Source organism: Aspergillus viridinutans (genome assembly GCF_018404265.1).
Source record: "Aspergillus viridinutans IFM 47045 DNA, scaffold_3, whole genome shotgun sequence".
Taxonomy (NCBI): domain Eukaryota; kingdom Fungi; phylum Ascomycota; class Eurotiomycetes; order Eurotiales; family Aspergillaceae; genus Aspergillus; species Aspergillus viridinutans.
In genome coordinates this window covers 993,798-1,021,797 of record NW_025091219.1, presented here as the reverse complement: position 1 = coordinate 1,021,797, position 28,000 = coordinate 993,798, and the positions used below count along the sequence as shown (strand labels likewise).

At 51.9% G+C, this 28,000-nt stretch overlaps 12 protein-coding genes across 12 annotated transcripts; 8 read left to right on the top strand and 4 right to left on the bottom strand.

Annotated features, from left to right (window-relative positions):
- Positions 1-3: 3 nt before the first annotated feature.
- Aspvir_005306 (uncharacterized protein) lies at positions 4-1,449 on the top strand (the record flags this gene model as incomplete). Its single annotated transcript, XM_043268525.1, has 1 exon — positions 4-1,449. The coding sequence occupies one exon, from the start codon at positions 4-6 to the stop codon at positions 1,447-1,449; it is 1,446 nt and encodes a 481-aa protein (XP_043124460.1).
- An 808-nt stretch (positions 1,450-2,257) lies between these two features.
- ams1 (alpha-mannosidase) lies at positions 2,258-5,668 on the top strand (the record flags this gene model as incomplete). Its single annotated transcript, XM_043268524.1, has 4 exons — positions 2,258-2,403; positions 2,453-2,961; positions 3,012-5,004; positions 5,050-5,668. The coding sequence occupies 4 exons, from the start codon at positions 2,258-2,260 to the stop codon at positions 5,666-5,668; spliced, it is 3,267 nt and encodes a 1,088-aa protein (XP_043124459.1).
- A 262-nt stretch (positions 5,669-5,930) lies between these two features.
- On the bottom strand, positions 5,931-6,820 carry Aspvir_005304 (chromatin modification-related protein EAF6/MEAF6; the record flags this gene model as incomplete). The annotated part of the gene is made up of 3 exons (XM_043268523.1): positions 5,931-6,212; positions 6,282-6,512; positions 6,587-6,820. The coding sequence occupies 3 exons, from the start codon at positions 6,818-6,820 to the stop codon at positions 5,931-5,933; spliced, it is 747 nt and encodes a 248-aa protein (XP_043124458.1).
- Positions 6,821-7,176: 356 nt separating this feature from the next.
- Positions 7,177-8,029, top strand: Aspvir_005303 (low-affinity Cu transporter; the record flags this gene model as incomplete). Its single annotated transcript, XM_043268522.1, has 4 exons — positions 7,177-7,263; positions 7,318-7,519; positions 7,648-7,855; positions 7,912-8,029. The coding sequence occupies 4 exons, from the start codon at positions 7,177-7,179 to the stop codon at positions 8,027-8,029; spliced, it is 615 nt and encodes a 204-aa protein (XP_043124457.1).
- A 122-nt stretch (positions 8,030-8,151) lies between these two features.
- Positions 8,152-9,765, bottom strand: Aspvir_005302 (putative F-box and JmjC domain protein; the record flags this gene model as incomplete). Its single annotated transcript, XM_043268521.1, has 2 exons — positions 8,152-9,346; positions 9,440-9,765. 2 exons carry the CDS (start codon positions 9,763-9,765, stop codon positions 8,152-8,154), a joined length of 1,521 nt encoding a protein of 506 aa, XP_043124456.1.
- Positions 9,766-10,446: 681 nt separating this feature from the next.
- tif1 (putative eukaryotic translation initiation factor 4) lies at positions 10,447-12,024 on the top strand (the record flags this gene model as incomplete). The annotated part of the gene is made up of 6 exons (XM_043268520.1): positions 10,447-10,486; positions 10,622-10,696; positions 10,770-10,838; positions 10,895-11,253; positions 11,315-11,957; positions 12,014-12,024. 6 exons carry the CDS (start codon positions 10,447-10,449, stop codon positions 12,022-12,024), a joined length of 1,197 nt encoding a protein of 398 aa, XP_043124455.1.
- A 780-nt stretch (positions 12,025-12,804) lies between these two features.
- On the top strand, positions 12,805-13,925 carry Aspvir_005300 (uncharacterized protein; the record flags this gene model as incomplete). The annotated part of the gene is made up of 2 exons (XM_043268519.1): positions 12,805-13,261; positions 13,327-13,925. 2 exons carry the CDS (start codon positions 12,805-12,807, stop codon positions 13,923-13,925), a joined length of 1,056 nt encoding a protein of 351 aa, XP_043124454.1.
- A 100-nt stretch (positions 13,926-14,025) lies between these two features.
- On the bottom strand, positions 14,026-14,860 carry Aspvir_005299 (fumarylacetoacetate hydrolase family protein; the record flags this gene model as incomplete). The annotated part of the gene is made up of 3 exons (XM_043268518.1): positions 14,026-14,453; positions 14,525-14,736; positions 14,802-14,860. 3 exons carry the CDS (start codon positions 14,858-14,860, stop codon positions 14,026-14,028), a joined length of 699 nt encoding a protein of 232 aa, XP_043124453.1.
- A 398-nt stretch (positions 14,861-15,258) lies between these two features.
- Positions 15,259-15,619, top strand: Aspvir_005298 (uncharacterized protein; the record flags this gene model as incomplete). Its single annotated transcript, XM_043268517.1, has 2 exons — positions 15,259-15,306; positions 15,365-15,619. 2 exons carry the CDS (start codon positions 15,259-15,261, stop codon positions 15,617-15,619), a joined length of 303 nt encoding a protein of 100 aa, XP_043124452.1.
- Positions 15,620-16,062: 443 nt separating this feature from the next.
- Positions 16,063-17,975, top strand: Aspvir_005297 (PWI domain-containing protein; the record flags this gene model as incomplete). The annotated part of the gene is made up of 5 exons (XM_043268516.1): positions 16,063-16,166; positions 16,234-16,324; positions 16,392-16,556; positions 16,616-17,713; positions 17,838-17,975. The coding sequence occupies 5 exons, from the start codon at positions 16,063-16,065 to the stop codon at positions 17,973-17,975; spliced, it is 1,596 nt and encodes a 531-aa protein (XP_043124451.1).
- A 1,316-nt stretch (positions 17,976-19,291) lies between these two features.
- Positions 19,292-20,953, bottom strand: Aspvir_005296 (putative cell wall protein; the record flags this gene model as incomplete). The annotated part of the gene is made up of 1 exon (XM_043268515.1): positions 19,292-20,953. The coding sequence occupies one exon, from the start codon at positions 20,951-20,953 to the stop codon at positions 19,292-19,294; it is 1,662 nt and encodes a 553-aa protein (XP_043124450.1).
- A 3,651-nt stretch (positions 20,954-24,604) lies between these two features.
- On the top strand, positions 24,605-27,133 carry Aspvir_005295 (serine/threonine/tyrosine protein kinase MPS1; the record flags this gene model as incomplete). The annotated part of the gene is made up of 1 exon (XM_043268514.1): positions 24,605-27,133. One exon carries the CDS (start codon positions 24,605-24,607, stop codon positions 27,131-27,133), a length of 2,529 nt encoding a protein of 842 aa, XP_043124449.1.
- Between the last annotated feature and the right edge of the window lie 867 nt (positions 27,134-28,000).

The following is a 28,000-nucleotide window of genomic DNA, read 5'->3' as shown; positions in this document are numbered from 1 at the left end:
ATCATGCTGTCTCCCACCTCTCTCGCTTACACCCGTCAGGCTCCTCCAGTGAGACCATCTCGATCTCTAGAGGGACTGGAGCAGGTCGTCCCGCCCAGAGTTCCTCAACCCCCAACTCGTCCCACCCCGCAACTGGACAAACCTCTTCCCGACCTTCCCTCACAAGTACGGTCGCTCCCAGATGCCTCAGAGATGAGGGCATCGACAGCATGGAGCGATGACAGCAGTACCATTAGCAGTGTGGATAGTGACGGCAGCCAAAATGGCGAATCCACCCACTCGACGGAAAGCTATCCCGTTTTCGTCCGTTCGGCATCGGATGACCTGGTTGGGCTTGTCGATCATCCTCCCGTTTCGTCCTTGGATCGTGCCGAGCAAATAGTGGATCCTTGTGTGAAGCCATTAACGATAGCCTCATATTCTCCAAGGTTGTCGCTTTCCCATCATGCTCTATCAGTATCAAAAGACGACCGGTATGGAAGCCCGCCAGAATGGGCCCCGAAACGGGCCGGTCCGAACCACTATTTCCGGGAGAAGAAGTGGGATTTCTTCCCCGAATTAGCGACCCCCTCTGTCTTGGGTCCTGGAGCAGCTGGACGGTTTCCTCCCGCCAGTTCGCAATCGCGGAAGAGAAACGGGAGTAAATTGCATTTATCCTCGTTTGAATTTGGAAGGAATCGCAGGCGTTCGAATACCTCCGACCGGTGCACTCTGACGCTCGCCCATGAAGTTCGGGACTCGATCCGTTCCTACGTCCATCGCACATTGTCGAAACGTTCTGCGGAGAAAGACAAGTCGAAACGCCCAGGGCGCCCCGCCACCGCGCCCTCCTTCTACCCGCCCAAGTGTGCGTCTTCACAGGAGGCCGCCCCCTCGAGCGACCACTCCTATTCCTATTATGGAACATCTAGAGAAGAATCGAGCCCGGTGGATATGGATGTCCGGATGAGGACCTTGTCAATATCAACTACTTCGACTGCGAGCGAACGGGGGGTAGAAAGCCCCAAGCCAATTCCTCTTCACCGAACAAAGCAGCTTGCTGTCCCCATCACTCCGTACCAGAAGTACGGTGCGGCCATCTGGGACAAATCTGGCGGCACAAAGAGGGTCAGCTACCGGCCGAATCACCAGGTGAAATTTTCAAAGCATCAAAGGAACATTTACCCGTCTTCCACGCAAAAGTCGAAATCAAGTCCGGACTACACATCTTCCAATCCCACTGCGCCCTTATCGCCGCCGGTACGTTCCGTGATCCAGCAGAACACTCGAGAGGCCATGCGAGTGTTACAGGATGGAACCACTCAAGTGCTAGACGTGCTTGGTGAGGCGAAGAAGAAAGTGATTGGGTCGAGCGTTGACCGTCGACGAATGCAGCTCAAATCGCAGATTAAATTGATAGGGCCGGTCAACCCATACACTACCTATGGACGCGTTGATTCTTGGATATGATTTACTTCTTTTGCTTTCTCTTGCCCAGTGTTTCTGCATTCTGTCTCGGTCGAGCTTCTGGCCTTTTCCCGTTAACATTTTCTCCCCTTTGATGATTTTCATTTCTCCCTTGATATTTTGATACCTCTGGAAAGGCCTAAGGCTTACGTTTGGCGTCTGGGCACCGGATTTGATGATTGATGGAAGTTACTTTTTATGCCATCGATATGGATTATACACTTTTTGTAATTGAAGATATTCTGCAATAGATGAGATTTCCACCTATCCATTTCACCATACTTGTTCAATTCTCGTTCTCAATGCAGGGTATTAACCTTGTACTCTGTAGTGATTGACCACACTGTCTGGGGTGACACGAATCGATGATCTATGTATAACCTGAAGCGTATCTCGGTGCAGGGGATGCTGTCATGGTACAAGTCCTACAAGGATATTTATCAATAACCATGTCGATATTCAGCTCCTTCAGATCAATTCAGACAACTGAGGAGATATAGACTAATTCCTGATACTAGACGAAATCATGCAACATCTCATGACCATCGTTGATGTCTCACATTCCACCTCATCCGCTCCGTTTCCCCGCCATCCGCCGCTGTTGACTTCTCCGCACTTAAACGTCATCCCTGGTCCTGGCGAATATCCGGCTGGATTCCTTTTCCTAACCTTCCCCTTCTCCTGTTTCCTTCTTCCTTATCTCTACGGAGAATATAGACCCTGAGTCTAGAGTTTGAATAACATAATTCTTAACCAAACCGTTAAGGTGTATCTTTCAACCTATTTACATCAACGGTCTAGGGCCGCCGATATGGGTGGAGACGCCCCATTGCGAGCTCCAAGCTCGCTCCCTCGAGCCCCAGAACATCCCGTCGGCCAACGCATCAAGACAATCTACACGGATCGACTGCGCCAGTTCACAGACGCAGGCCAGTACCGTGAGCAAAGCCTGATCTCGTACGTCTATCCCATCAACAGAAGAGCCCCCGCTAACTCCCCACCACAGCAAGCTTCACGAAGCCACCACTTCCGACGAAGACCATGTCAAGCTGTCCGTTTACTCACCCCCGGACCTGCAGCGTCCAACATTCGAGGAGGCGACATCGCACGAGTTCACGCCCACGCATATTGGCGCCTCCTTCGGCCCTAGTTGGTCGACGCACTGGTTCCGGATTCGGCTGACGGTCCCGCGCGATATGCTCGACAAGGAGCGATTGGAGTTCCACTGGGATGCAAATAATGAGGGCCTGGTGTGGATGGAGGATGGACGGCCGGTGCAGGGGTTGACTGGGGGCGGGGAGCGGATCGAATGGGTTATCCCTGATGCGTGGCGCGACGGCAAGGAACATACGTTTTACATTGAGATGGCGTGCAATGCCATGTTTGGGAATGCGCCTGGCGGCGATTCCATCCAGCCGCCTGCGCCGGATAAGTACTATACGCTGCATACGGCGCGGATTACTGCGGTCAATGTGGAGGCGCGGGCGCTGTTCTATGATTTTTGGATCATTGGCGGTGCGTATACGGCTGCTATTGATGTGTTTATTAGTGGCTGACTTTTGCAGACGCGGCGAGGGAGTTCCCCGGTGATTCTTGGGAGGCTCATGAAGCGAATATGGTTGCCAATGCCATCTTGGACGCGTTCATTGCGGGTAACGGAAGCCAGGAGTCGATCAAGGAAGGGCGCAAAATCGCTCAGAAGTATCTTGGAGATAAGGTCGACTCGTCCGAGGTTTATGAGACGGATACCCAGCCCATCGTCTACGCCATCGGGCACTGCCATATCGACACCTGCTGGCTCTGGCCTTGGGCGGAGACAAAGCGCAAGGTTGCTCGCTCATGGTCTAACCAGTGTGACCTGATGGACCGGTATCCGGAGCACCGATTCGCTTGTTCTCAGGCCCAACAGTTCAAGTGGCTCGAGCAATATTACCCTTCAGTCTTTGACCGCGTCAAACGATGGGTCAGAAAGGGCCATTTCCAGCCGATTGGGGGCAGCTGGGTTGAACACGACACCAACTTGCCCAGCGGTGAGTCGCTGGTGCGACAATTCATTTACGGCCAAAGGTTCTTTGAGAGCCGATTTGGCGAGCGTTGCAGCACCTTCTGGCTGCCGGATACCTTTGGCTACTCCAGTCAAATCCCTCAGATTTGCCGGTTGGCGGGCATGAACCGCTTCTTTACCCAGAAACTCAGCTGGAACAATATCAACAACTTCCCGCACACTACCTTCCAGTGGGTTGCGCTTGATGGTAGCCAGGTAATGTGCCACATGGCTCCGTCCGAGACGTACACCGCGGATGCCCATTTTGGCGACGTCAAACGCAGCGTGACCCAGCACAAATCGATGGACTATGACAACACTTCGCTTCTGGTATTCGGAAAAGGAGATGGTGGCGGTGGCCCTACCTTTGAACATCTGGAGAAGCTGCGCCGCTGCCGGGGTCTCAGCGACAAGGTTGGCTTGCTTCCGCGCGTGAAGATGGGCGACTCGGTCGATGATTTCTTCGCGAGGCTTGAGCAAAAGGTCGCAAATGGAACAGAGTTTGTCACCTGGTATGGCGAGCTCTACTTTGAACTGCATCGCGGCACATACACTACGCAGGCGAACAACAAGCGGAACAACCGCAAGTCTGAATTCCTACTGCGCGATCTAGAATATCTGGCGACCCTCGCGTCCCTTACCAAGACGAATGGCGAGTACAAATATCCAAAGAAAGACATTGATGACATGTGGGAAGGTGTGCTTCTATGCCAGTTCCACGATTGCCTACCCGGAAGTTCCATCGAGATGTGCTACGACGATTCGGACAAGCTGTATGCGCAGATTTTTGAGACGGGTGAGCGAGCCAGACAACAAGCTCTCGAAACGCTTGGATTTTCCGAGGAGAGTACCGGCAAGAGTCTCGTTGCCATTAACACGTTGTCTTGGTTTCGCTCGGAGATTGTCAGAATACCAGATGAATTTGTCGCGTTGACAGGCTCCCGGTATGCTCTAGCAAGCGGAGATTCTGGCCTCATCCAATGCCAGATTCTAGACGCTAAACATACACCCTCCGTGACGGTGGCAGAGATACGACGGGGTGTTTTCCGTCTTGACAATGGCAAGTTGAGGGTCGATGTCCAGGATGGCGTCATTACTTCTTTGTATGACCTCGAAGCCGAGAGAGAAGTCATCGCCAAGGGAGGCAAGGCCGGCCAGCTCGTCATCTTTGACGACAAGCCGCTCTACTGGCAAGCCTGGGATGTAGAGGTATACCATCTCGAATCGAGAAAAGAGCTGCAGGCGGGAAAGAACTCGATCGCAGAGGAAGGCCCGCACCGTGTCAGCGTGGTCACCAAAGCCCAAATTAGCGACAAGAGCTGGGTCAAGACGACCATCAGCCTAGCTGCGGCAGTGAATGACCAGCCCTCATACGTCGAGTTTGAGAGCGAAGTCGAGTGGCAGGAGACCATGAAGTTCCTCAAGGTCGAATTCCCTGTGGACATCACCAACACAGAGGCATCCTACGAGACTCAGTATGGGATCACCAGACGACCGACGCATTACAACACGAGGTAAGTCAAACAAGTCTTATGAGTAACACTTTCTGACCAAAACAGCTGGGACATGGCCAAATTCGAGGTCTGCTGCCACAAATGGGCCGACCTGTCCGAGTACGGCTACGGCGTCTCGATCCTCAACGACTCCAAATACGGCTTCGCGACCTGCGGTAACCTGATGCGTCTCTCGCTTCTGCGTGCCCCCAAGGCGCCCGACGCCCATGCCGACATGGGCCGCCATCACATCCGCTACGCCATTCTCCCGCACGCTAGCCCCCTGGACGCCCGCACCGTCCGCGCCGGTTACAATTTCAACAGTCCCCTTATCCTGCGCCGTTCGTCGGGCATGGAAGCCGCTAACGTGTTCAAATCCATCACTGTCACCGGCTCACCGTCTCTCATCCTCGACGTGGTCAAGCGCGGAGAGGACGATGAAGACGTTTCTCGGGGTGAGTTGCCGAAGCGGTCCGGGAGGAGCATCATCCTTCGTATCTACGAGTCTCTGGGCGGTAGATCGAGGGGTACGATCCACGCCAAGTTCGCGGTCAAGGAGGCTTGGAAGTGCAATGTGCTTGAAGACAACGAGGAGCGGTTGGAGGTCTGCAAGGGCGAGGAGGGCGTCGGAGTCAAGATTGAGCTGCGGGCTTTTGAGGTTGCCACCTACCGCTTGCAGCTGTAGATTGCTCATGATGTCGATATTGAGTTCGATGAATGTGTCTATACCGATAGCGGGTAGTATAGTCAATATCACTATGTGAATTGAGTCTAATACAGCATTCATACAAGTGGATATCAACCGAAGAGCAAGACACCCGTAAATGCTCACATGTGCCAGTCCCAAAGAGAACCACCCTGCGCCTATGCTCCATTTTCCCACCCCTCCCTTGATGCGTAGAACGAAAACCCCACAAAACAAACTCCTCGAGTCGAGCCCAGCAAATCTAATCCCTCCCATAAGTAATCTTCAACCGCTTCGCAGGCGGCTTATCCCCTCCCTCATCGCCCTCATCATCCTTATCCTTATCCTTGTTACCGGCACCATTCGCACCCCCAGACTTCTTCTTATTCTTCGATGACGACGACGAAGACGAAGACCCCTTCACGCTCGCCGCAGCGGACGACGTCCCCTCACCGTTCAGCTTCCCATTCGACCCGTTATACGTCGACGTCGGCGTCGGCGCATGCGAAGGCGTAGTCTGCACGGATGATGGAGCAGGCGAATCCTATTCACTGGTCAGTCCATCGCCCCCGTCCCAGAAATGTGACGCTAGGAAGTAAACGCAGACACGCACCCGCATGAAACTCGCCGAACTCCTCGAAAACACCCTGTCCGCGTCCGTCACCTGCGCCTTGCGACGCGCTGCGCCGCCCATGCCCCCCGCCAGCGCTATCCCGCTTGCGCCGAGCCCCGTGCTCGACCCGGACCCCTTGATGTAGTTGTCGAAGCCCTTGATGATGTTTCCGGCGGTGGTTTCTTCGAGGTAGGATTGCTCGAAGCGGAAGATTTGGTCTTCGAGTTGGGCCTGTCCGCCGTGGTTAGTTTGTGGGGATGGGTTGTGGCGGCCTAGGAGGGGAGGGAGGGAGGAGGGAAACCTACCATGCTTTTGTCCATGAGGCGTTTCTTCTGCAGGGCGTCGCGGAGGTCGCGGCGGAGTTTTTCGTAGTAGGGGAGGCCGCGGTTGCCGCTGTTTGGGTCTGTGGTGGTGTTGGCGTTGCCGGTGGTTGGGTTGTTGGTGCTGGGGGTTTGTGTGCTTGTTGTTGCGCCTGCTGCTGCTGCACCTGTTGATGTGCCAGTTGCGGCTGGGGCTTGTGCTGGAGCCGTGTCTGCCATTCTGTGTCGCGCAGCAACGGGTGATAGGGATTAAATGTGCTCAATTAATACGCTATTAATTCGTTGATAACAGGTCGAGAGGGCGCGCGTCGTTCGTGATGCTTGGGCTGTCCTCCGAGGCAGGGCGGTAAGATTGAAACCGGTTGGAGGACTGGACTCCCGTATTTAGTAAGTGTGAAGCCAAAGGGAGGGTCTTATCGACTCTGTTTGTCTTGTTTGCATTGAGGATGCGTTTCGTCCTTGATTTGCATCAACTCTCAGCATCGATCTGCCTCTGTTTGTCATTTCAGGTTACTTGCATTTACATTACATAGCGTGTTCTTTCTGAGTAAATATATTACTTACATCTCGGAACGATGGACCACAGCGCGATGCACCATTCCGGCATGGATATGGACCATGGACACGGGGACATGGATATGGGCGGGCAGTGTAATATGAATGTGAGATCTTCTAGCTCTATTGACATTTACAATCTTGTACACTGACACAATCAGATGTTATTCACCTGGTCTACCAAGAACCTTTGCATCATCTTCAGCCAGTGGCATATCACCGGCCCCTTCTCCCTCCTCATATCCCTGATTGTCATTGTGCTTTTGACAGCGGGCTACGAGGGTGTCCGGCAGGCCACCCGGAAATATGAAGCTGCCCATGCTCAGCGTCTGAACACTTTCTCGACAACAACAGCTACGATCGGTAAGTACTGTCTGTTCTGAGCTATTGGATTTGTATCTACGGTGGCATGGTGCGTTGGTGGACTCTGCCGAGCATGCATTTGTTTCATTGAAATGTACTCCCGCTTTCTATGTCTGCTTTGGTCATAGCTGGACTGGAGCCCTCATTGACGAACGGTGCGCAAGGCAATGAGTTCGCCGACGAATCCGCCACGGCCAATGCTCGCTCCAGTCAAACCCCCAACGAGAGCTCACCGCTAGTTGCAGGTAGGGATAACAGACGGGCCGTGGAGCAAAGAGGCAGGATCACCCTTGCAGCCTTGTATGCCGTGCAAGTGTTCTATAGCTTCTTCATCATGTAAGTTTTCTCTTCTGCCTGTTTGTTTCATCAGTTAGATGCTTAAAGGTGCATAGGCTGCTGTTCATGACGTATAATGGGTTCGTCATGCTTGCAGTTGCCGTGGGTGCTTTCGTCGGATATCTGGTGTTTGGAGATAACCAGTCAGCCGCTAAGACGGTTGCTTGTCATTGATTCCGGATGATGGTTGGATCCTCCCGGTGTGTGTAGGCATCTGGCACACTTTGCGCCTACGAGGAATACATATGATTTAGACCAGCCCGTCTTGTGACAAACTCCAAGCGAATAGAAGTAACTCAAGGGACTTCCACGTCGCTTCCATCGTCTCCAAAGCCGAAACTGAATCCACCTGCTTCAGAGGCGTCTCCGGCGCCCTCCTGGGCCACCTTTCCATGGACCAGCTCATCCCACTTGCGCTTCCTGCCGTCTGACTTTTTCTTCAACTCGTCCAGCGCCTGCTGGAGTAACTCGGGATGAGTCTTGCGCATGTTCTCCACAAACCGCTCGTATGGGTTATGCACGTCTTTCCTGAACCCAGAAACCTGATCGGCCTTGTTAGACAGAAAGTCAAGGGTAGCAGTCAAATGCGCACGCGGAGTGAAATTCTGTGTAATAGCAATGGAAGGTTCGAGATTCACGACCAAATGCCACCATCCTGAGGGCACATGAAGAATTTCCCCTTCGCCACAGATACCTTCAATGCAGCCAGGTGTGCGTCGTGCCTCGGCATGGAAGCCAAGCAGCCATTCTGCAATGCTCAGGGGTGATGTGACTTCGCTCTGATCGTCCGAAACAAAGACACCAGGCGGGGGCGGCAGTTTCGATGACGAGGGAAACATGATCCAGTACTTGGAGCCGCGAACGACCGCGTTCCAGGCGCTGGTCGCATTGGGGTCCTTATGAAAGGTACTGCCTGATCGCTCGGGGCCAATGATAAGCCATTGCCGATCCGGGCGGTCATTCCCCAGCACAGAGAAGAAGTCTTCTCCAAAGCAGGGAGGAGGCCAGTAAGTCGCTTCAGGTTCCTCCTCCGGCGGACCAACCTTGAGGCCCATTTTCGACACGAAAGCCCGGTCAAACAGATACAAAGGAGACTCATCTGCGTTGTTCCTCATGTAATCCACGTAGGTGCTCAGCTTCCAATCCACAGCCTCGGCACCAAAGACCGTATCTCCGTATTTGTCAAGCAGTGTGTCTACGGACCAGTGCTTGTAAGTCGGCCACTGCTTCACCGGCTGGGTCAAAATGAAGGGCTTATCGGACCATTCCGCTTGGAAATCCTCCGGAGAAAGGTCCGGAAGACGGGTGATCCGATTTCTCGTGGGAATATCGTTCACGTAAGTGTCCAAGGAGATGTGTGCGCAATAGAATGGACGATGAAGAGCATCAGAAAACAGACTTGAGCAGTCCAGTATGGCAACTTTAGACGGAGGCAAGTTGAGATAGGTCGAACGCCATGTTCCTCTCCATGTGAACGACGAAGGGGGCGACCTGAAGATTGCCTCTTAGTGAAAAGTCTCAAGACTACTAGATTCTAATGTCTAGTTATCATGTCTAAATATACGAAGATCTATGTATCCTTACCAAATGAAAAGAGCCTTCCACAATTCCTCCGCTCTTGTAAATGCATAAAAGGCCTTACAGGTCCTCCCGAACCGCAATAGACTCGGACCATCCAGAGACTCTAGCAGCATCAAAACCAACTCATCCGGCAGAAGATTGAACGTCCCAATCGCATGAGGGAGATTCTCATTGGCAAGTAGAGCGTTGCCACTCGGCTTTACGCCTAGCGGATGACAGGGGATTGCATCATGACCAGTTAGATCCTGAAGGCTGTCATCCGCTGAGAAAGAGCGAGAATCAGTTTCACCCCCAAGTGGGTGATTCTGCAAAGATGTAATATCAGGCATTTGACTCCCTGGTAGCCAAAGCCTCAGTGATCGGATCCGACACTAAGAATGGGAGGAAGTGTATGACGAAAACAAAGTACGGGGTACTCCGAATATACGGGGTAGTTCTGAGAGGTTCCGGAAGCTCTATATCAGAGAACAAACAGAACAAAAGTCATGATAAGAAGAATAATAATTGCATCCTACACAAGAACATTCTGTGCCTCTGTCAAGTATCAAAATCACCACCACTCACAAATCACCCACGGCAAAAAAAATCCCACGAGGCAAACCATGAAGCCTGAAATAGCAGGCGGTGGATGTGGGTTGGGCAGAATTGGCGCTAAACAGGAAAAAATCAAAAATTTCGCAGCTTCACCAAAAAGAGACAAGGAAAATCTTTTTCTCCCTCTTCTTCTCCAGCCCACATCACTACTACCCGGTGAATCCATCTTCATATCTTACTATCTCAACTACCACCATCACTACCTTACTAGTTCCTAAGAAATCTCCCTCGTGAGAGTCGTGGTTCTAGTCTCTAAAAGTATCTATTAGGGACCTTCATTACTCTCAGATCTCTGCGACCACATCCCCCACTGGGACCTGTTGTCGCTAAGAAACTTCCAAGTTCACAACCAACTCCCCACTGTTCCATCGATCACAGCTTTTCGCCTGTGATCACCACCTACTACAGTCGCAATCATGGCTTCTAACGATAAGGGTTTGGAGGAGATCCCTGAGGGTATGTTTAAATGCCATTTTCTTTGTGTTCTGATCAGCTGTGGTGTTACACTCGCGCTGCACACATTTTGTGGCGTCGCTTGCAGCCGAAAAATTCAGCAAAAGATTCAAGACTGACAATATTTTCCAATTTTAGGACAGATCGAGTCCAACTACGATGAGATCACCGACTCCTTCGACTCCATGGACCTGAAGGCCGAGCTGCTTCGCGGTATGTTTCACTCGTCTCAACCCGACGATATGGCGGGGTATGTGTGTAGCAAGTATTGACGACATCTTCCCAGGTATCTACGCCTATGGTTTCGAGCGTCCCTCTGCTATCCAGCAGCGTGCCATCATGCCCATCATCAAGGGTACGTTTTTCCTATTACGGCGTCTGAAAGCACCGTCATTAATCTGGAAATCACAGGTAGCGATGTTATCGCCCAGGCCCAGTCCGGTACTGGAAAGACTGCCACTTTCTCCATCTCCGCTCTGCAGAAGCTCGACCCCAACGTGAAGGGATGCCAGGCTCTCATCCTTGCTCCCACCCGTGAGTTGGCTCAGCAGATTCAGAAGGTTGTTGTCGCCATCGGTGACTTCATGAACATTGAGTGCCACGCCTGCATTGGTGGTACCAACGTTCGTGAGGACATGAAGGCTCTCCAGGAGGGTCCCCAGGTCGTTGTTGGTACCCCCGGCCGTGTCCACGACATGATCCAGCGCCGTGTCCTTCGCACCGACCACCTGAAGATGTTCATCCTCGACGAGGCCGATGAGATGCTTTCTGTAAGTTGAGACCTTATTGGCGCATATTTCGCCCCAACGTCTGGTCTAACGTGGTATACAGCGTGGTTTCACCGAGCAAATCTACGACATCTTCCAGCTCCTTCCTCAGTCCACCCAGGTCGTCCTGCTCTCTGCTACCATGCCCCAGGATGTCCTTGAGGTTACCACCAAGTTCATGCGCGACCCTGTCCGTATCCTGGTGAAGAAGCAGGAACTCACCCTGGAAGGTATCAAGCAGTTCTACATCGCCGTCGAGAAGGAAGAGTGGAAGCTCGACACCCTGTCCGATCTCTACGAGACCGTCACCATCACCCAGGCTGTCATCTTCTGCAACACCCGCCGCAAGGTCGACTGGCTCACTGACAAGCTGACTGCCCGTGACTTCACTGTCTCTGCCATGCACGGTGATATGGAGCAGGCTCAGCGTGATGTTATCATGAAGGAGTTCCGCTCTGGTTCTTCCCGTGTCCTGATCGCCACCGACCTCCTGGCTCGTGGTATCGACGTCCAGCAGGTCTCCCTGGTCATCAACTACGACTTGCCCGCCAACCGTGAGAACTACATTCACCGTATCGGTCGTGGTGGTCGTTTCGGTCGTAAGGGTGTTGCCATCAACTTCGTCACTGCTGACGATGTCCGCATGATGCGTGAGATCGAGCAGTTCTACAGCACCCAGATCGAGGAGATGCCCATGAACGTTGCTGGTAAGTTCAACTTGTGCGGATCGGCCTTGATTGAATGTATGCTAACATCTTGTCAGACCTTATCTAAACGCCCCAATCTCGAGTTACAACCCGCATCTTTTATGGTGCGGCTCACGATCGCAGTATGCCAATAACGTGCCGAGGGTAAGCTGCGGTGGAAAAAGGCGTTTTTAACATCGTTGCTTGTCTTTTGGCGAAGGAGAATCCTTTAAAAGTGGCTTTCTGTGTCTCCAGCTCTTCTTCTGCTGGCAGTGGATTGCGGAGGGTGCAGTAGAAGCAGCTACTGCACATCTTCGGAAGCTGCTGTTCATGGTTTCCTTTGTTTTCTAATGGAGATGCGACATGTTCCCGTGCTTTTTAACGCTGTAATTCATGGTTTCTCTTTTCCTGCATCACTTCGAGTTTGCCGTCTTTTTTCCCTTACCATTTTGTGCTTGGCTGGCCTTGGTTGGTTAAGGATGCTGCTATCATGCTTAACCAGTCGGTTGAGTGGAAAATGCTATTTATTCATTCAGTTGCTTTTTCTTTCTGCTTCATGAACAGACAAGGCACTTTGGGTGGATGAATACATGATCATGACATGGAGGTGGTTACATACCTGCAGTACCATAGATAGAGGTAAATGCCATTCCAATTGTTAAACTGAGCTTGTACTCTGTTCTTTTCTTTGCGGTTACTATCACTTGGCGAGAATAGCTTATTATTGACTCGTTTAATCTAACCTTATGCAACACTCACGTCCACCACCTGCTCACGCCATCGTCTTTCTGGCATCAAAATACAAATTCCATGATACTCACCCAGCATCCCACCCTTGCCGAGAACATCTCCCATCAAAACCACTCCCATGGACAAAACGACAGTACGCGCATGGGACCCAACAGCCCCCTCCCTCCTCTGGGCTCACCAGATCCGCCGCGAGAATATCCACCTGGTCAACCAGCTCGACAGCACAAGAGCCGATCTCGCCGGCGCCATCTCAACGATCAACGAACTGAAGCAGCAACTGAACGAATTACGAGAACACGCACAGGCAGCTGACACCAGCCATGATACGTGCGACCGGAAGCTGCAGGACATAACGGGGAGAATTGAGACTAGGTTGGAGGGTATCTCTAGTCGGATTGGTTCCCTTGAGTGTGAGAGTCGCCGCTTGAGAGAGAGGCTCGATGGCATCGAACGGGGATGCAGTGAAGATGAATTGGGGAAGTCGATACAGAGACAGGTTCTGGATGAGGTTCGGGTTTGGTTTACGAGAGAGAAGGAGGTTCTACAAGGGAGAGTCGGATGTCCCCAGGGTGGTGGTATGTGTTGTGTGATTTCCTATCGAGGTTGCATTTGTGAAGCAGGTTCTTGCTGATCAAGACAGACTCTACGGGAGTTAAGCAGGCATCTCCAGAACCAGACATAGTACCCGATTCAATGCGCCTGGAGGAGTCTGCTCCATTCGCTCGGAATGACTCCTTGCGAACTCTCACTGAGACTACGTGGGGATCCGCGAGCCATTCGCAACAATGTTCGAGTCAGGTTGATCACCACCTGGAGGGAAACCGGATTCCCGAACCCGATTCGGCTACGCTTCCGCAGATCAGACAGGCCGGGCGAGATCTCGGGGCGTACCTCTCGTCTGTTGACGACATGCGCGCGCAGTTGCCTCCGCGGAAGAGAGAGGGCGAGATCGTTGAGGTTTTTGTGCGTGGGCTTGATGACGCGGGGACGAGAGGTCGAGTGGAAAGTGAGATGGATAGAGCCGGGTGGTCGTGGGATACGCTGGCGAAGATAGTGCGCAACGAGATGGAAAGGCAGCACAGGCTGGCCGTGGAACTGAAGCGAGCTGTCAAGGGGGATGTTGAAGAGCGGGTGGAAGTTGCCCAGGCTCCCGGTGAAGCCCACATATCCAGACCACGTAAGAAGCAAAGGAGGTTCATTCCGATTGTGCCAGCAGATGAAGATGATTTGATAGTGTAAAGGTACTTGAACTTGGGATTGTCTGCAGTGCGAATTGTGTTTGCAGAAATGTGTATATACAGCAGCTAGCCCTATATGCAGTGTCCGTTGATACACAATATCACGTCTCGCTGTACACATATCTGCCCTCGCGATCCTTCACCTCCACCTCAATTCTTCCCTCGTCGATCTCCTTCCCGTCCACCTCGATGGACGCCTTCATCACGTCACCGGCCTTGACTTCTCCAACTCCCTTGGGGGTACCAGTCAGAACAAGATCGCCCTTCTCCAACGTCATGACGCGCGATATCTCTGCCAGCTGCCTGGGGATCCGGTAGAGTATGAGGCCGGTAGAATCTGCCTGATGGAGCTGGGAGCCAACGCTGAGGCGCAAGAAGGCATTGTGGGGATCGGGAATGCGCGCCTTGGGGATCTCTTCGGAAATGGGCAGGAAGGTGTCAAAGCCCTTGGCGATGGACCAGGGGAGGCCCTTCTTCTTTGCCTCGTCTTGGACGTTACGGCCGGTCATGTCAATGGCGAGGAGGTAGCCTGATACGAGGATTGCATGTCAGTCTTTAGAAGCGGAGAAGACAGCAGAAATATCTTTCAAGGGTACTGACTGCGAATCGCATCCAGAGCACCCTTCTCGTCGCTCGGGTCCAGATCCCGAACCGTCTTGCCCATCACCAGCGCCAACTCCACCTCATAGTGCAGGCTGACTCCCTTGGGACGCAGAACGGGGCCCTCGCGCGGCAGAAGAATAGAGGAGGGAGGCTTCAGAAAGAAGAAAGGCTGCTTCGGCTTGGTGTTGTTGAGTTCCGTAATGTGATCGCTGCGGGGGAGGCATTCGCATTCGTCAGTGGTGAAAATGCTGTACATGGCTATCCGAGTACTCACGCATAGTTCCGGCCGATGCAAATCACCTTTCTGCAATTGGCTCTTATTGAGGCCGCCATTGCGAGGGCGTTTGGGTGGGAGAGAAATGAAGTCTTGCTTAGAGGCGCATTCGCTGTCAAGAGTCAATAAATAATTGTAATCAAATCCCCATCTTGACATCAGCCGGTTCATCTCCGCAATTCGCGGAGAGCACTCCGAATCTCCGAACTCGGCACTTCACGGCCGGAAATAGTCATCTCAATCCTGTGTAGAAATCTATAGTAATGCTGGTCAATAGAATGGTGAAGCATGCCATGATAGCGAACAAGATGAACTCGAATTGGGTTCTTGAGTGTGAGGCTAATGAAAGCACCTGATCATGCATGGTCCCGCCAAGACATCGTCATATTCGTGACGCAGATATCCAGAAGAATATACATTCTCAACCACTCACTTAGACCCATCATACTCATCCATAATGCAGGTAGCAGAGATCCTCTCGGATCTCACCTCACTACGAGTCTGCGTACGTTCGACGTCTCTAAGACCCCAGCTTGATAGGTACACCTTCTGAACTGAGACAGGACTATAATGATGCCCTTGCCCTAGTCACCGTCAATGAAAGGCTCAACGAGGCACGAGTACCACCAGATGACATGAGCAAAGCCGCTGCGAGCAAGCGACAGCAGCAGCAGCAACATGATGATCTCCGATGGGCAAAGGAGCTTGTTGACCTGCATTATGAGATGAAGACTAAATACGCACTCGGCACGGTTGATGAGGAGCTTACTCGTGCTCGGGAGGAGGTGAACCGGGTCCTAAGGGAACTGGAGGATTGAGACTCTGCTCAGGGACACTTATCTCTGTCTACATATGAATGCTGCTTCCGCCATGATGCCATGATTTGATGTTACAGATGGCTGCCCGTTGATCAGGTCACGGTCACATATCTAGTTTGATTCCCAGTTTTTTAGGGTCAAGGGCTCGCCTCATTGCGTCCTCTGCATTGTCATACTTCACTGGAACACACCTACCCAGTGCAATAGGAGCACTAAAGAATTAAGCATTATTCTCTACTCCGTACTTCCTCAAGGACCCAGGCTTGTCATTCACTCAATGGGAATAGCTGCTGTAGTCGGCCCGACCTGGCCTCCGAAATACGGGCACCTTTACGGCCACAAACGCAATTTGGAGCATCGTCGTCGCAGTTGCATGCGTTCTTCCCTTTTGCTCAATCGCTCTTTTGGCTGTACCGCGAATCGTCACAGCTCATCCAGCAAATATGGCGTCCAGCATAGATGCCAAATTACTCAGACAAACCAAGTTCCCTCCCGAGTTCAATCGGAAGGTGGACATGAAGAAAGTCAATATTGAGGTTATGAAGAAGTGAGAATTGACCCTTGAACGCAATTATCTAGGAAGAGCTTTTTCTAACGAGGGGTCCTGATTGTAGATGGATTGCTGGAAAAATTATTGAGATACTTGGGAACGAAGACGACGTCGTTATTGAGCTCTGTTTTAATTTATTAGAAGGCTCGCGATTCGTATGTTTCCTTCGGCGCATGCTCTGGGTCCGGAGCGGTTTACTGACCGGTTGCTTTACCACTTTAGCCGGATATCAAGTCTTTACAAATTCAGCTTACGGGCTTTCTGGATAAGGATACCGCCAAGTTCTGTAAAGATCTCTGGTCACTATGTCTCAGCGCTCAAGAAAATCCTCAAGGCGTCCCGAAGGAGCTCCTGGAAGCCAAGAAGCTCGAACTCATACAAGAGAAGGTAGGACTGCTAGATTATTTGGCCGGCTTTATATCTGATACTGATACCGTTTCCGCTAGATCGAGGCGGAGAAAGCAGCGGAAGAAGCTCGCCGCAAGAAGGAGCAAGAGCAAGCACGCGAAAGGGAGCTGGAAGAAATCCGGCGAAGAGAACGCTTCGATCGCAATCGGGGCAGGCGAGGTGGCGGCCGTGGAGGCCGAGACTTCGATAGACGGTCATACAGGGACAATCGATCGCCACCCAGGCGACGAAGCCGCGAGCGATTTCGTGATCCACCCGCAAGACGAGAGTTTGATTCTTACGTTCCCCCAGGTTCGCGCCGGGGCCGTCGGCCTTCAAGGTCGCCCAGTGCCTCTCCCTCCGGCTCTCGGTCCGTTTCCACATCTCGGTCCCCACCTCGTCGACGCCGACCAAGCAGAGACAGATACCGGGATAAACGTCGCCGCTCCGCGAGTGGCTCTGTTTCTCCAGAAAGAGGAGACCACAGGAGACCGAGAAGACGCAGTCCAGACTACGGTGATCGAGCTAGATCCATTTCCCGCAGTGATTCATCGCGCTCACCTACTCCCAGAAGAGATCGAAGGAGACGAAGATCTGTCTCTTCCCGCAGTTCATCCCGTTCACCTGCTCCCCGAGACCGGCGCAGAGAGGAAGGCCAAGCCCGCCCCAGGTCTAGGTCTAGGTCGCGAGGGCCGGATGAGAAGAGCAGCAGACGGAGGGGATCCTCACCTCATACCTCAAGAGCTGACAAGAATGAACCAACCGCTGATTCTGCCAAGGCCCGCAAGTCCCGTGATGATCGCCGTTTGAGTCGCAGCAGAGATCGTGATGATGAGCGCAGACGGCGGCGCTCAACCAGGAGTGTCAGCCGCAGCCTTAGCCGCAGTCGAGCCCGTTCTCGCACTGGCAGCGCCAGTCCCAGAGGTGCTTCTCGCAGCCGTAGCCGTAGCCGCAGTCATGCAAGAGAAAGGAAGCGACGTCGCTCTATTGAGAGATATGCCCCTGCTGCCCGAAGACGGCGCAACACCTCTTCTGTATCTACACATACTGAGAAACGACAGAGGATGGCTGATCCAACCGAGGAATCCGCAAAGCGGTCGTCTCCACCGCCTGAGCAGCCGAGCTCGACAGATCACGAGATGAAGGATACTGAAGAGGTGGGTAACTGATTTCAGATGGATATTATACCCGATGAGTAACTGGATTCTTGATGTTCGTTCCTTTGTCTCTTATTCCAACTCCCGCTCCAAAGAACTATAATCAGACTGACGAACTCGACAGACTGTCCACTCAAAACCGAATCGGCCGCGCATATCGAGCACGGAGATACGCGAGAAGCTTCTCCGCGAAAAGCTTGTTGCAATGCGCCGTACTGCCTCTCATGACAAGGTAGGTGGCAATACGACAGCGTCCAAGTAGCATATGGTTGGAACATGAACCTGGGTGATCAATAGCCACCTTGGCAAGTGGGATGCGGCTTAGTAGTGATCTAGAGAAAGATAACTATGTGTCTTTCAGGAATTTCTTGGTCCTGGAAACCTTCTCTTTTCTTCTCACTTGTGGTTGTAATTTTGAATACGTGGATGATGGATAATGGATTACCACGTGGAAGCTGATCAGCAATAGCGTCAACCATGCGTCTGGTTGACCTTGGTCGTGATCTGCACTATTTATTAATCCGAGTGATAGTAAGCCAAAGTCATAAAGTCAAACTCCATTACCCCCTATCTGTAGCGGTCAGGAGGATCAACCGCCCAGGAGTCTCAATAATAACGATCATCGCCTTGCAGAGGACCCGTTGCACTCTTCGGAGTATACGGAGTACTCCATCCTTTAGATATTATTCCGTGCTACCTAGATACGAAGTACTGAGTCTAGTTCCAATAGTCCTGTCCCTAAAGTACATGCGTAGTCGCGTACTGCAGAGCGTGGACAACCGAGTATCTAGACCCACGATCAACGTCAACGTGCATGCCGACTGTCAAACCGTCGATCAAACACGTACTACCCCATACTGCAATTGATCAACGGCAGCCAGCAATCAGCAATCAGCAATCCGCAATCCCACTTGCATGCATGCGTCTCAGCCTCTCAGGCCGCGTCATGCAGACAAGACTGCTAGCTCAACTCAACCTATCCGTACTTCTTCCTGTTTACTTCCGGTTCCAGTTACAATCAGCGGTGATGTGCATGACCATGCTGATCGAAATGTCCTCTACACTAGTGGCCCGCTCTCATGTTTCCATCTTGAAGCCTTGCCCTAGGCCAAGGGCTTTTGGAACGGTCGGTCAGGGATGCGAGGAAAGGTTGATTGTATCCGTAGCTGGCTGTCATTTATCGAGAGCAGAATCTGGGTAGCAGTGAAGTGAGAAGTGAGAAGTGAGACGGTATGGAGTAACAGAGGCAAGGTAGGGAAGTTATTTCAAAAACGTACATGACTCTAGGCTACGCATTAGATATTTGCTGTCGCTTGATCAATCAGTTTGATATAAAGAAGTTTAAAGACTTGATCTATTCCATGTGAGAAACATACTTCACTTGGTGGCAATCAAGAAGAATAGAAAGGAATAAGTGATGTGGTGCCACAACGTCCGGCTCAACTTCACGATCCTGATGAAGGATATGGAACAGCAGAATTATAATTAAGATTAGTTATGTACAAGACTATTGCACCGTTTCTCCCGTTTCCATCGTTTCATAAGTTGTAACTGGTCTTGACGAGCCAAAGAGCAAATCTAGTAGTCGCAGGCAGCAACGGTGACGGTGGTGGTGATGGTGACCACCTTGGGACCCTTAGAAGGCGCCGCGGTAGGAGCAGCGGTGATGGCCGCAGCACTGCTAGAATCGACCTCGGTCTTGGTAGCAATGGGGACAACAGTCTCAGAAACAGAGGTCTCGCAAGGGGTCTCGGTGGCCTCGGGACCGGAGGGAACGGAACCGCTGGGAATGCCGGAAGGAGTGGGCACAGCAGGGACAGAAGGCACACCGGTAACAGAGGCGGCAGGAGTTGAAGGAAGGCTGGGGACACCAGTCTTGGTGAAGCTGGAGCCGCTGGGGAGGTGGCCACAGCCGGTAAGCCATCCGATGAGGATAATTTCAATGCTGGCGTCGATCTCGATGCCGGCGGCACCACCAAGGATAGCAGCCAGCTGGGCACGAGCATCAAGAGACAAGGAGGCCAGGCTCCCGCCGTAGGTCAGAATAGAAACAACGCCGCGGAAAACGGCGCCGAGAGTAACCTCGATGGTGCCAGTGAGGAAGGAAACAAGCTCGCCAAGGAGACCCGTGGACACGCTGACGGAGACATCGGCCTCGAGTGCGAACGAAAGCCAGAACAGAACAACAGCCTTGAGCTCAGCGCCGAGCGAGCAGCTCGAGCTGGTGAGCCAGGCGACGAGAGCGGTACGAACTTCAACATCAACGGAGACGGCGGCACCGCCCTTGGCGCAAGCCTCGAGGGCAGCCTGAACGTGGGCATCAAGACCGGCGGAAATGTCAGCTTTGAGGAATGCGGCGAGAGATGCCTGGGCGCTGGCGGAGAGAATGCCAGTCTCCTCGACAAGGACGGCGACGGAAGCACCAGCGGAGATCGTTGCCAGACCACCGCTGGGCAGAGAGCCAATGGCAATGACATCGGCGCCAATCTTACCCTCCAACCAAGCCAAAACGGCAACCTTCAGAGAAGCGGACAGGCTGCATTCGGAGCTGGCGAGCCAGACCTTCAGGGCGGCCTGGACATCGGCGGCCAGGTCGACGAAGACACCACCGCCAGCACAAAGGCTGAGACCAGCCTTAACCTTGGCATCGAGGGCAGCACCAACAGACCCAGAGAGGAATGCGGACAGAGACGCTTGGGCGGAAGCGCTCAGGACAACCTCTGCGGCGACCTCGGCGGAGGTGAAGATACCCTCAATGGTAACAAAGAGGTCGCCCTTGGCGGCGATGTCAGCGCAAGTGGGGATCAGCACTGAAAGTCCGGCGCAGACATCCACGGAAAGGACGACAGACACGTCACCTTCACACCAGTCGAGAAGGGATGCCTTGATGGATGCATCGAGGAAAGCGGCGGCCTCAGCACGGAGCCAGGCGGCCAGTTCAGCCCTGGCGGCGGCATGGATCGCACCGGCCTTGCAACCAAGCGCACCTCCCTGCAGGGCAGCGGCGGCCTGAGCACTCAGACCAGCAAGGAGGCTCGTGGTATTTGCGTGTCCACCAAGGATAGCACTGATGAGCCCGCTCAAATCGAGATCACCACCGATCGAAATCCCCACGCCAATGGAGAGATCATCGATATCGACGTCAGCGCCCAGCTTGAGGTTGCGGCTCTCCACGTCGGTGGGAAGAGCGAGGACGTAGCTCGCCAGGCTGGCGAGCAGGAAAAGGTTGTTAGAACGCATTGTGTGAGCGTAATAGAGTGAGATGCTAACGAGTGTCTTGGTAGGTAATAGAATGGATGTATCCCAAGGGAATGACTGGGCTACGAATAACCGAATTGGATAATGACAGACTGTTCAAAAAATATGACAATCAGAAGAAAGACTGAAAAAAACAAGAAAGAGCGGAAAGAAACGAAGCGATTGAGGAGGAGTTGATGATCAATCAAATCACAGAGGTGATCATCATCCAGGTATATATACTACCCCTGGGGACTGCAGTATGGCTGCTCATGATGTAGAGACTAGAGAGCACTCCCCGGTCTGCTGCACGATTGGCGGACCACCCAGCAGCGCCACCCTTGTCTAGCATTGGTGCCAAACTAGCAATGAGGGCAGGGGCCCAAAAGACTAGGATTATTAGGAAGGAGGAGTCGTTTATCACTAGCGGAGCCTGTGTTGTTGATGCTTTGGGATCGCGGACCCGGATCTTCAAGGTGCTCGTTAACCGAAGTGGATCGATTGGCTGCCAGTGAAATAGCAAATAGATCACACTATCTTCCAATTGTAGAAACATCCGAAATGCGCCAGTGAGAATACTATTTCAGGCAACCTGGTATCTAAGCCGACCTGCCCTCCAACGGCACATGAAGAATCGGAAATATCGATAGCCAGATAGCCGAAGATTGGGTGAACCATCACTGCGTCGCCAGGGGTTCGCAGAGCACATGAGTGAATTACGAGATTCAAACTATCATGTGTCTCTTGCCTGCGAAAGCATAAATCCGACGGATACCTAAAGCTGTCGTGAGAAGCTCCATTTGTAGGGAGAAACTCAACATAGTCAAAGCCACCAAACGCATAGTACGGGGAACCATCAACAATGCCAAGGGAGACCACCTAGGCCTGGGGCTGAGAGGAAGCCAATAGTGACACCTAAAGAACGGGGAATTTTCTTTCAAGCTCGTGCCTTTGTCATTCGAGGAATCCCGTCCAGAAAGCAGTTATCCCGTGATCGACGACAGTCAAGTTGTAAACAGCAATGATCGCGCGGTTGATACTGCGAATCAGGTTGTTTGTGAATTGCTTTTTGCGGAGCCGTTAGACCTAGGCTAGGCTGCCAACCATGCTTCCCTTATTTTCGCCCTGTAGTAACTAGTAAATCAGCAGATCAATAGATTTAGTGGTTAGTAGACTACTCCGTAGTAGACTGTTGGAAATGGACGACTGCGGGACTGCGTTCGTTGCCGAGTCCAACCATGGGCGATCACAAGTCACGACAACCGGTGTTTCGGCCCAAGCTGCTAGCGGCTTTTCCTGAGTAGTCCATCATATTGAAAACTATGACATTAGTACGTCGTTAGTATCAGGAGTGGATGTATCATGAAGCCATCCAGTGCGGAAAAGCTTAAACTTCCTGCCTTTTCCTTTTCTGGGGGGAAGACGTTAAACAGGAGGGAGGGGGAAAAAAGGAAAAAAGAGGTCTACAGGTCATTGCTTGGGACATTGTACGAAGAACCTCCCCGAAGGTAGTGTAGTTGGACAACATGAAGTGAGACCCTCTTTTTTTGGGAATTCATTGTTGACTGATCAATTTTTGGGACCAGTGGGCCTAGCATGCACATAGGAATCCTTTCCGAGTCCCGACGCGCAGGAATCTGGATCGCATTACGGCTAAGGTTGAATACGGCAAACTCCATCATGTTCGCTGTTCAGAGTGCCTTGAAGCGGTTTCGTCGACCGAAAGCATTGAAGACAGGGACTAGGTAGCACCGTAGTACCACATAAACTGAAATTGTTCGAACTATCATCTCTGTGCTATGGATGCGTTGTTTAGATGGTGAAGTCTGCTGTGGTCGCAGCAGACTCTGCACTAGTCGCTGATGGCCTGATAATGCGACAATCCAGCCAGGGGCAAATCTAGACTCTCGGAAGCTCGGGGAAATGAAGAATGCCTGGTGTATGGTGCAGGTCAGCGCAGCTTGTCAGGCTGCATGCAGGTGAAGGTATCACAAAGTGACAAAAATAAAAAAATAAAAAAAAAGCTCGGAATTGGAAAGTGTCCACGAACTTGGCAACCCCTGGCGATTGCGGCTGACGATGTCGTATCCAGTTAGTCAGCGACAAAGAACTTCGATGCATCCGCTAGCTAGATTTGGGCATTAGCTGAGAATGGACAATTCCTCCACAGCTCGGAACTAGCATCGACTGACGAATAGTACTCCGTTACCCGTAGTTCTATGGGTGATGGAACCAAACACAGCGCTCAGGAAGCAGCCGGCTAAGAGAGCCTCAAAATGAGAACACACTAGATAAATGGTCACGTTAGATCTTATCCAGTTAGTATGTAAAACTCAGTAAACAATGGAATAGATTGATGGGTCAAGAATACGGAGTAGTATTGGACGATACCATGTTGGGAACCGTTCCTGAACCAAAGTCCCTGGGACCTTGGTTCCTGAGGCCACCAGTGGTCCATCGGCTGTTGGAGCCAAACTGAGAGGATGGAGCCACCAGGGGAAGTTTGACCTGTAAATTCTCTCCTCCAGCAATAGCATCATCAGATAAAAATAGCCGATGCATTGGAGAGAGAATGTGATTTCACTTGGTCAAACAGGGAAACCGACATCAGAATTTGTCCTTCTGAAACGCCCTTAAAAAGCTTGAGGTCGCATCACGGTTTCATCATCCCTGTCAGTGTCTTTGGATGAAACTTAGGACCTTTGAGTTTTCGACTTTGGAGAACCAGGGGCAGCAACGGATAGTTCGGCGACACTGCTCTCCTCTAGCGAAATTCGGGCATCAACTGCCTGCTTGTGAAGATGGCCGAGGGAAAGGGAAAGAAAAATGGAGGGGAATCTCCTAGGGACAGGTTGGCCGACGTCAGGTGACTACCAGGATAGCATGTGTCATGGAACTCTGAGAGTAACGATATCATTGATTGCTAGCAGAGGCTGTTCATCTATGTGTTTTCAATAATAGTAGGAGCAAACGAGAAGAGCAATCTGAACAGAGATGCCTTTTCTCTGTTGCTGTAGGAATAGTGACTGACTACGGAGTATATCATCCTATAGTTGATAGTTGATTCTTCCAGCGATCACGATGACGGTACGCTCGACACATCTTAGGGCGGAAGTCAGTTGAGAGTAAATTCATGACTCTGGTCAAACGCGAGTCAGGTTCATTTAGAATTGAGAACATGTTTCAGACCCTAATGCTCCATGTCTGATGGTTAGTGAGCAATGACTCCTCTAGGTATACTTGCGGACGTGCAATCACCAGCCATTGAAGCTACGCAAGCAATAAGCTGGCAACGACATCCTACAGCTGAGCCACACATTTGCAGACCAATTCGAACATTAATGCCTTTTCAATTGATTTGATAGATACGAAGTACTTTGACTACGTAGTTCATCCATTTTGTGATGAATGATGTTGTTCTCTGATCGCCCCGGCAACGAGATGTTATCAGGTGACTGTCCGAGTCCCCAGCCACCCGCGATGTTTGTCATGATCCAGAACCAGAAACAACAGCATCAAGTCCGACAAGCGACACAACAAACACGAAACGACACGCCCCCGCCATTGGGGCATCCGATGATTTTTGGGAAAATTGGGACAGGCGCATTGGTCGACACGTCTATGTAGGATTTATTGATTGAGCTGAAAAATGTTATGATGGCCTCTCCGAATTCTCTTTCCTCCGCATATACTAGTGGCCTGCATCGACAACCATCGCTCCGGCAAATGTCTCGTTCTACACTTTCTCGCTCCAATTCTAGGCGCTCTTCACCGGCTCTCGACTATCATACAACGTCGCGGAATGAGGGAGTATCGATTCCCAGGCAGTATTCAGCCGGTGACAGCTCCGATGATGAGGTTCCGGAGCCCAAGTTCAGCGCATCCGTCAAGGCTCTCCTCGACGAGGACGGACTAGGCTCTTCCCCTCATCTCAAATACAGCAGCAACGAGCGTCCCTCTTCAACTGAACGCGCGACATCGGCTGCGACAAGTCAATCGAGGCAGTCCCGAACGTCGTCACCCCTTGATCGATCAACCGGAAGCCCCGCTCCTCGGGTAGTACGCATAGCTCCAGCGCTCGCCAACAGCAACAGGCATGCGCGAGAAGGCTCCCCTCTATCACAAAGTGAGAGCGTGGGCTCTAGCGCAAATTATAACTCAAAAGATCTCATCACGCCGGCCCCGAGACCGCGCAGTGTTCGCATCACTGGATCGCGAAGTCATACACGGTCGCCTACTTCAGTGTCTCCCTCCCAGAAGCGGTCTGCTGATAGGAGCTCCATTAATGAACATTCAAGCGCAGAGCGCTCGGAAAATGGGAGGACAATGAATTACGAGGACGACTACGCCCCGCGATTTGGCACTGCATCTGTGCTCCGCTCGCGCCATGGGGAGGATGTGGGCATGCAGAGTTCCCTTCGCGTGAAAAGAGTCGGAAGGCTCACAGGGACATTCCTGAATGGACCTGCGAGAAGAGGTGTTCTGCGGCGGCAGAGCGAGGAGAACAATGACCCTCATAGCTATTCCGCCGAACGACAGAGGGAGTCGAGTCTCGACCCGAACGACGACAACGCCGAATATCGCTACAAAGCTAAAACAAGAACCTCCTCATCGCCCAAGGTAACATGGGCAGACCCCAGCCCGCCACAGGAAGCCGAGCGACCTCGAGCATATGATCCCGCTAGTGCTTCCTCTGGGGAGGGCCCCTTCTCCAGGTCTTCATCGCCAAGATCGTCCGGATCACATTCCAAATCGACACCTGGGTCCGCCTCGGAAATGTCCTCCAAGCCTTCAAGTGCTCATGAGGAGCCTGTCTTCAAGGTCCCACCGCTTCCTCAACTCCCGGCAACCCGAGACCAAGAGAATGAGCCTCCACCAACTTTCAAACGCGATAAGCCCCAGGGTCTTACTCTCCTAAGCAAACCGGAAAAGCTCTCTGTAGTCTACGGGGACGACAAGAAGGACAATGCAGAGACGCCAGCCGGAAATTCCCCGCGAAAGATTCTGGCAACACGGAGCAGCAATACCCCTCACCGGCCAGCGCCCCCTCCTCCGAAGATGTCGATGCTTGAGACCGCCACAGCGACGGGAGGAGCGGCTACGGCATCTCAATCTCGCAAAAAACGAAGCCAGGTCTCGGTCAATCATAAGCCATTCACGCGGCTGGATTGCATCGGACGTGGGGGAAGTTCTCGGGTCTACCGGGTCATGGCCGAAAATTATAAAATCTTTGCTCTGAAGAGAGTGAATCTCGAAGATGTCGACCCCGTGACTCTAGCTGGCTACAAGGGCGAGATCGACCTGTTGAAGAGACTGGAAAACATTGATCGGGTTGTCCGTTTATTTGACTGGGAACTCAATTCGGACAAGCACACCCTCAGCGTTCTGATGGAAATCGGAGAGTCTGATTTGGAGAAGATCCTGACTTACCGTTTGAATGCCGAGGATGCTGTCTTTGATATCAACTTCACGCGTTATTACTGGAAAGAGATGCTTGAGTGTGTTCAGGCGGTCCACAATTGCAATATTGTGCATTCCGATCTGAAGCCCGCCAACTTCCTCCTCGTCCAGGGAAGGCTGAAACTGATCGATTTTGGAATCGCCAACGCTATCCAGGATAATACGGTCAACGTGCATCGGGAGCAGCAAGTCGGCACACCCAATTACATGTCACCAGAAGCGTTGATCGACTCTAATGCCTCGCTTGGGCTGCCAGCTAGTGTTGGAAAGATGATGAAGCTCGGCAAGCCCAGTGATGTATGGAGTCTAGGCTGTATCCTTTATAAAATGGTATATGGCCAGCCGCCATTCGCCAAGATCGCCAAATATTACGAGCGCATCATGGCCATCCCCAATCCTAAAGTCCAAATTGACTTCCCAGCTTTTGGCGTTGGAGGAGTTGCAATACCACCGGGGCTGATCCGCACCCTGAAACGCTGCCTGCAACGGGATCAGACCTTGCGACCGACAGTGGAAGAACTTCTTAGCCAGAGAGATCCATTCTTGTACCCTGACGCACAACTGGAAGGCACTGTTCCCGTCAACCAGGATATGCTGGGCAGGATCCTGATGAATGTGGTCCACCACTGCCGGACTCGGGGCATACCCAAAGACGAAGAAATAGCCGCATGGCCCGCTGGATTCTACGCGAAGATCAAGGCGGCGCTAGAAGAAAATGCTTGATCACACTTGACTCGCCACGATTTCCTACGATTTCCTTTGTCTTTTGCTTTGGTTGAAGATCTCCTCCTTTCATGATATCCTGGATGATCCGACGACACGGCGTCCAACTTCAGGTCTGCTCTACTGGAATATTTTCCTTTGTCACTCATTATCTTCTTGTACATATTCTTTTTGGAGCCATTTCTTCCCCTTGGTATGGGGAGTTTGCTGTTTCTATAATGCGCTTCAGCCTTGCATGTGTATGCCGTGACTCGTTGCATTGGGAAACTGTTGGGTCAGCATGGTATTTGGAGTTTCAGTATATTGAATATCTAATTCATTGCCACCGAGGCGGTTTGCCTATACTTATCGTCTACCCTTTTTCTATTGTTTTGGTTAGTCTATCGTGGTGTTCGTCTATATATATATCCACTGTGGACTTCATTTATCTAATGCGGCCGATTGCATAACACAAAGTCAAGGTGGATAAGAGTTTTTCATTGAATCCGACAAGAGCAGTATTCAAGGGGTTTGCCTACGAAGAAAGAATACCTCGGACTGTATAGTACTCAAACCAGTTTAGCAACACGACGTCCTGAAAGCTATCTACGGCCAATGCAGAGATTTGCTCATCACACAGTCATGACGTATCTATTTCTACTGACTTGCAAATAGGGTTGATAACTAGATGGATACTTTTAATAGTTGGAACCACAGTGCGCGCCTTGAACGCCTCCCACGAATATAGACTGCTGAACTGAAGAAAATGCCAATGAGAATGCGGACTTCTGCAACGGAACTGGTATCAAGGTGCGGTGGGCCGCTCAGTGAATGAGATTAGACCAGGAGGACTCTGAATATGAAGATTAGTACGACTCTGTGGGGAAA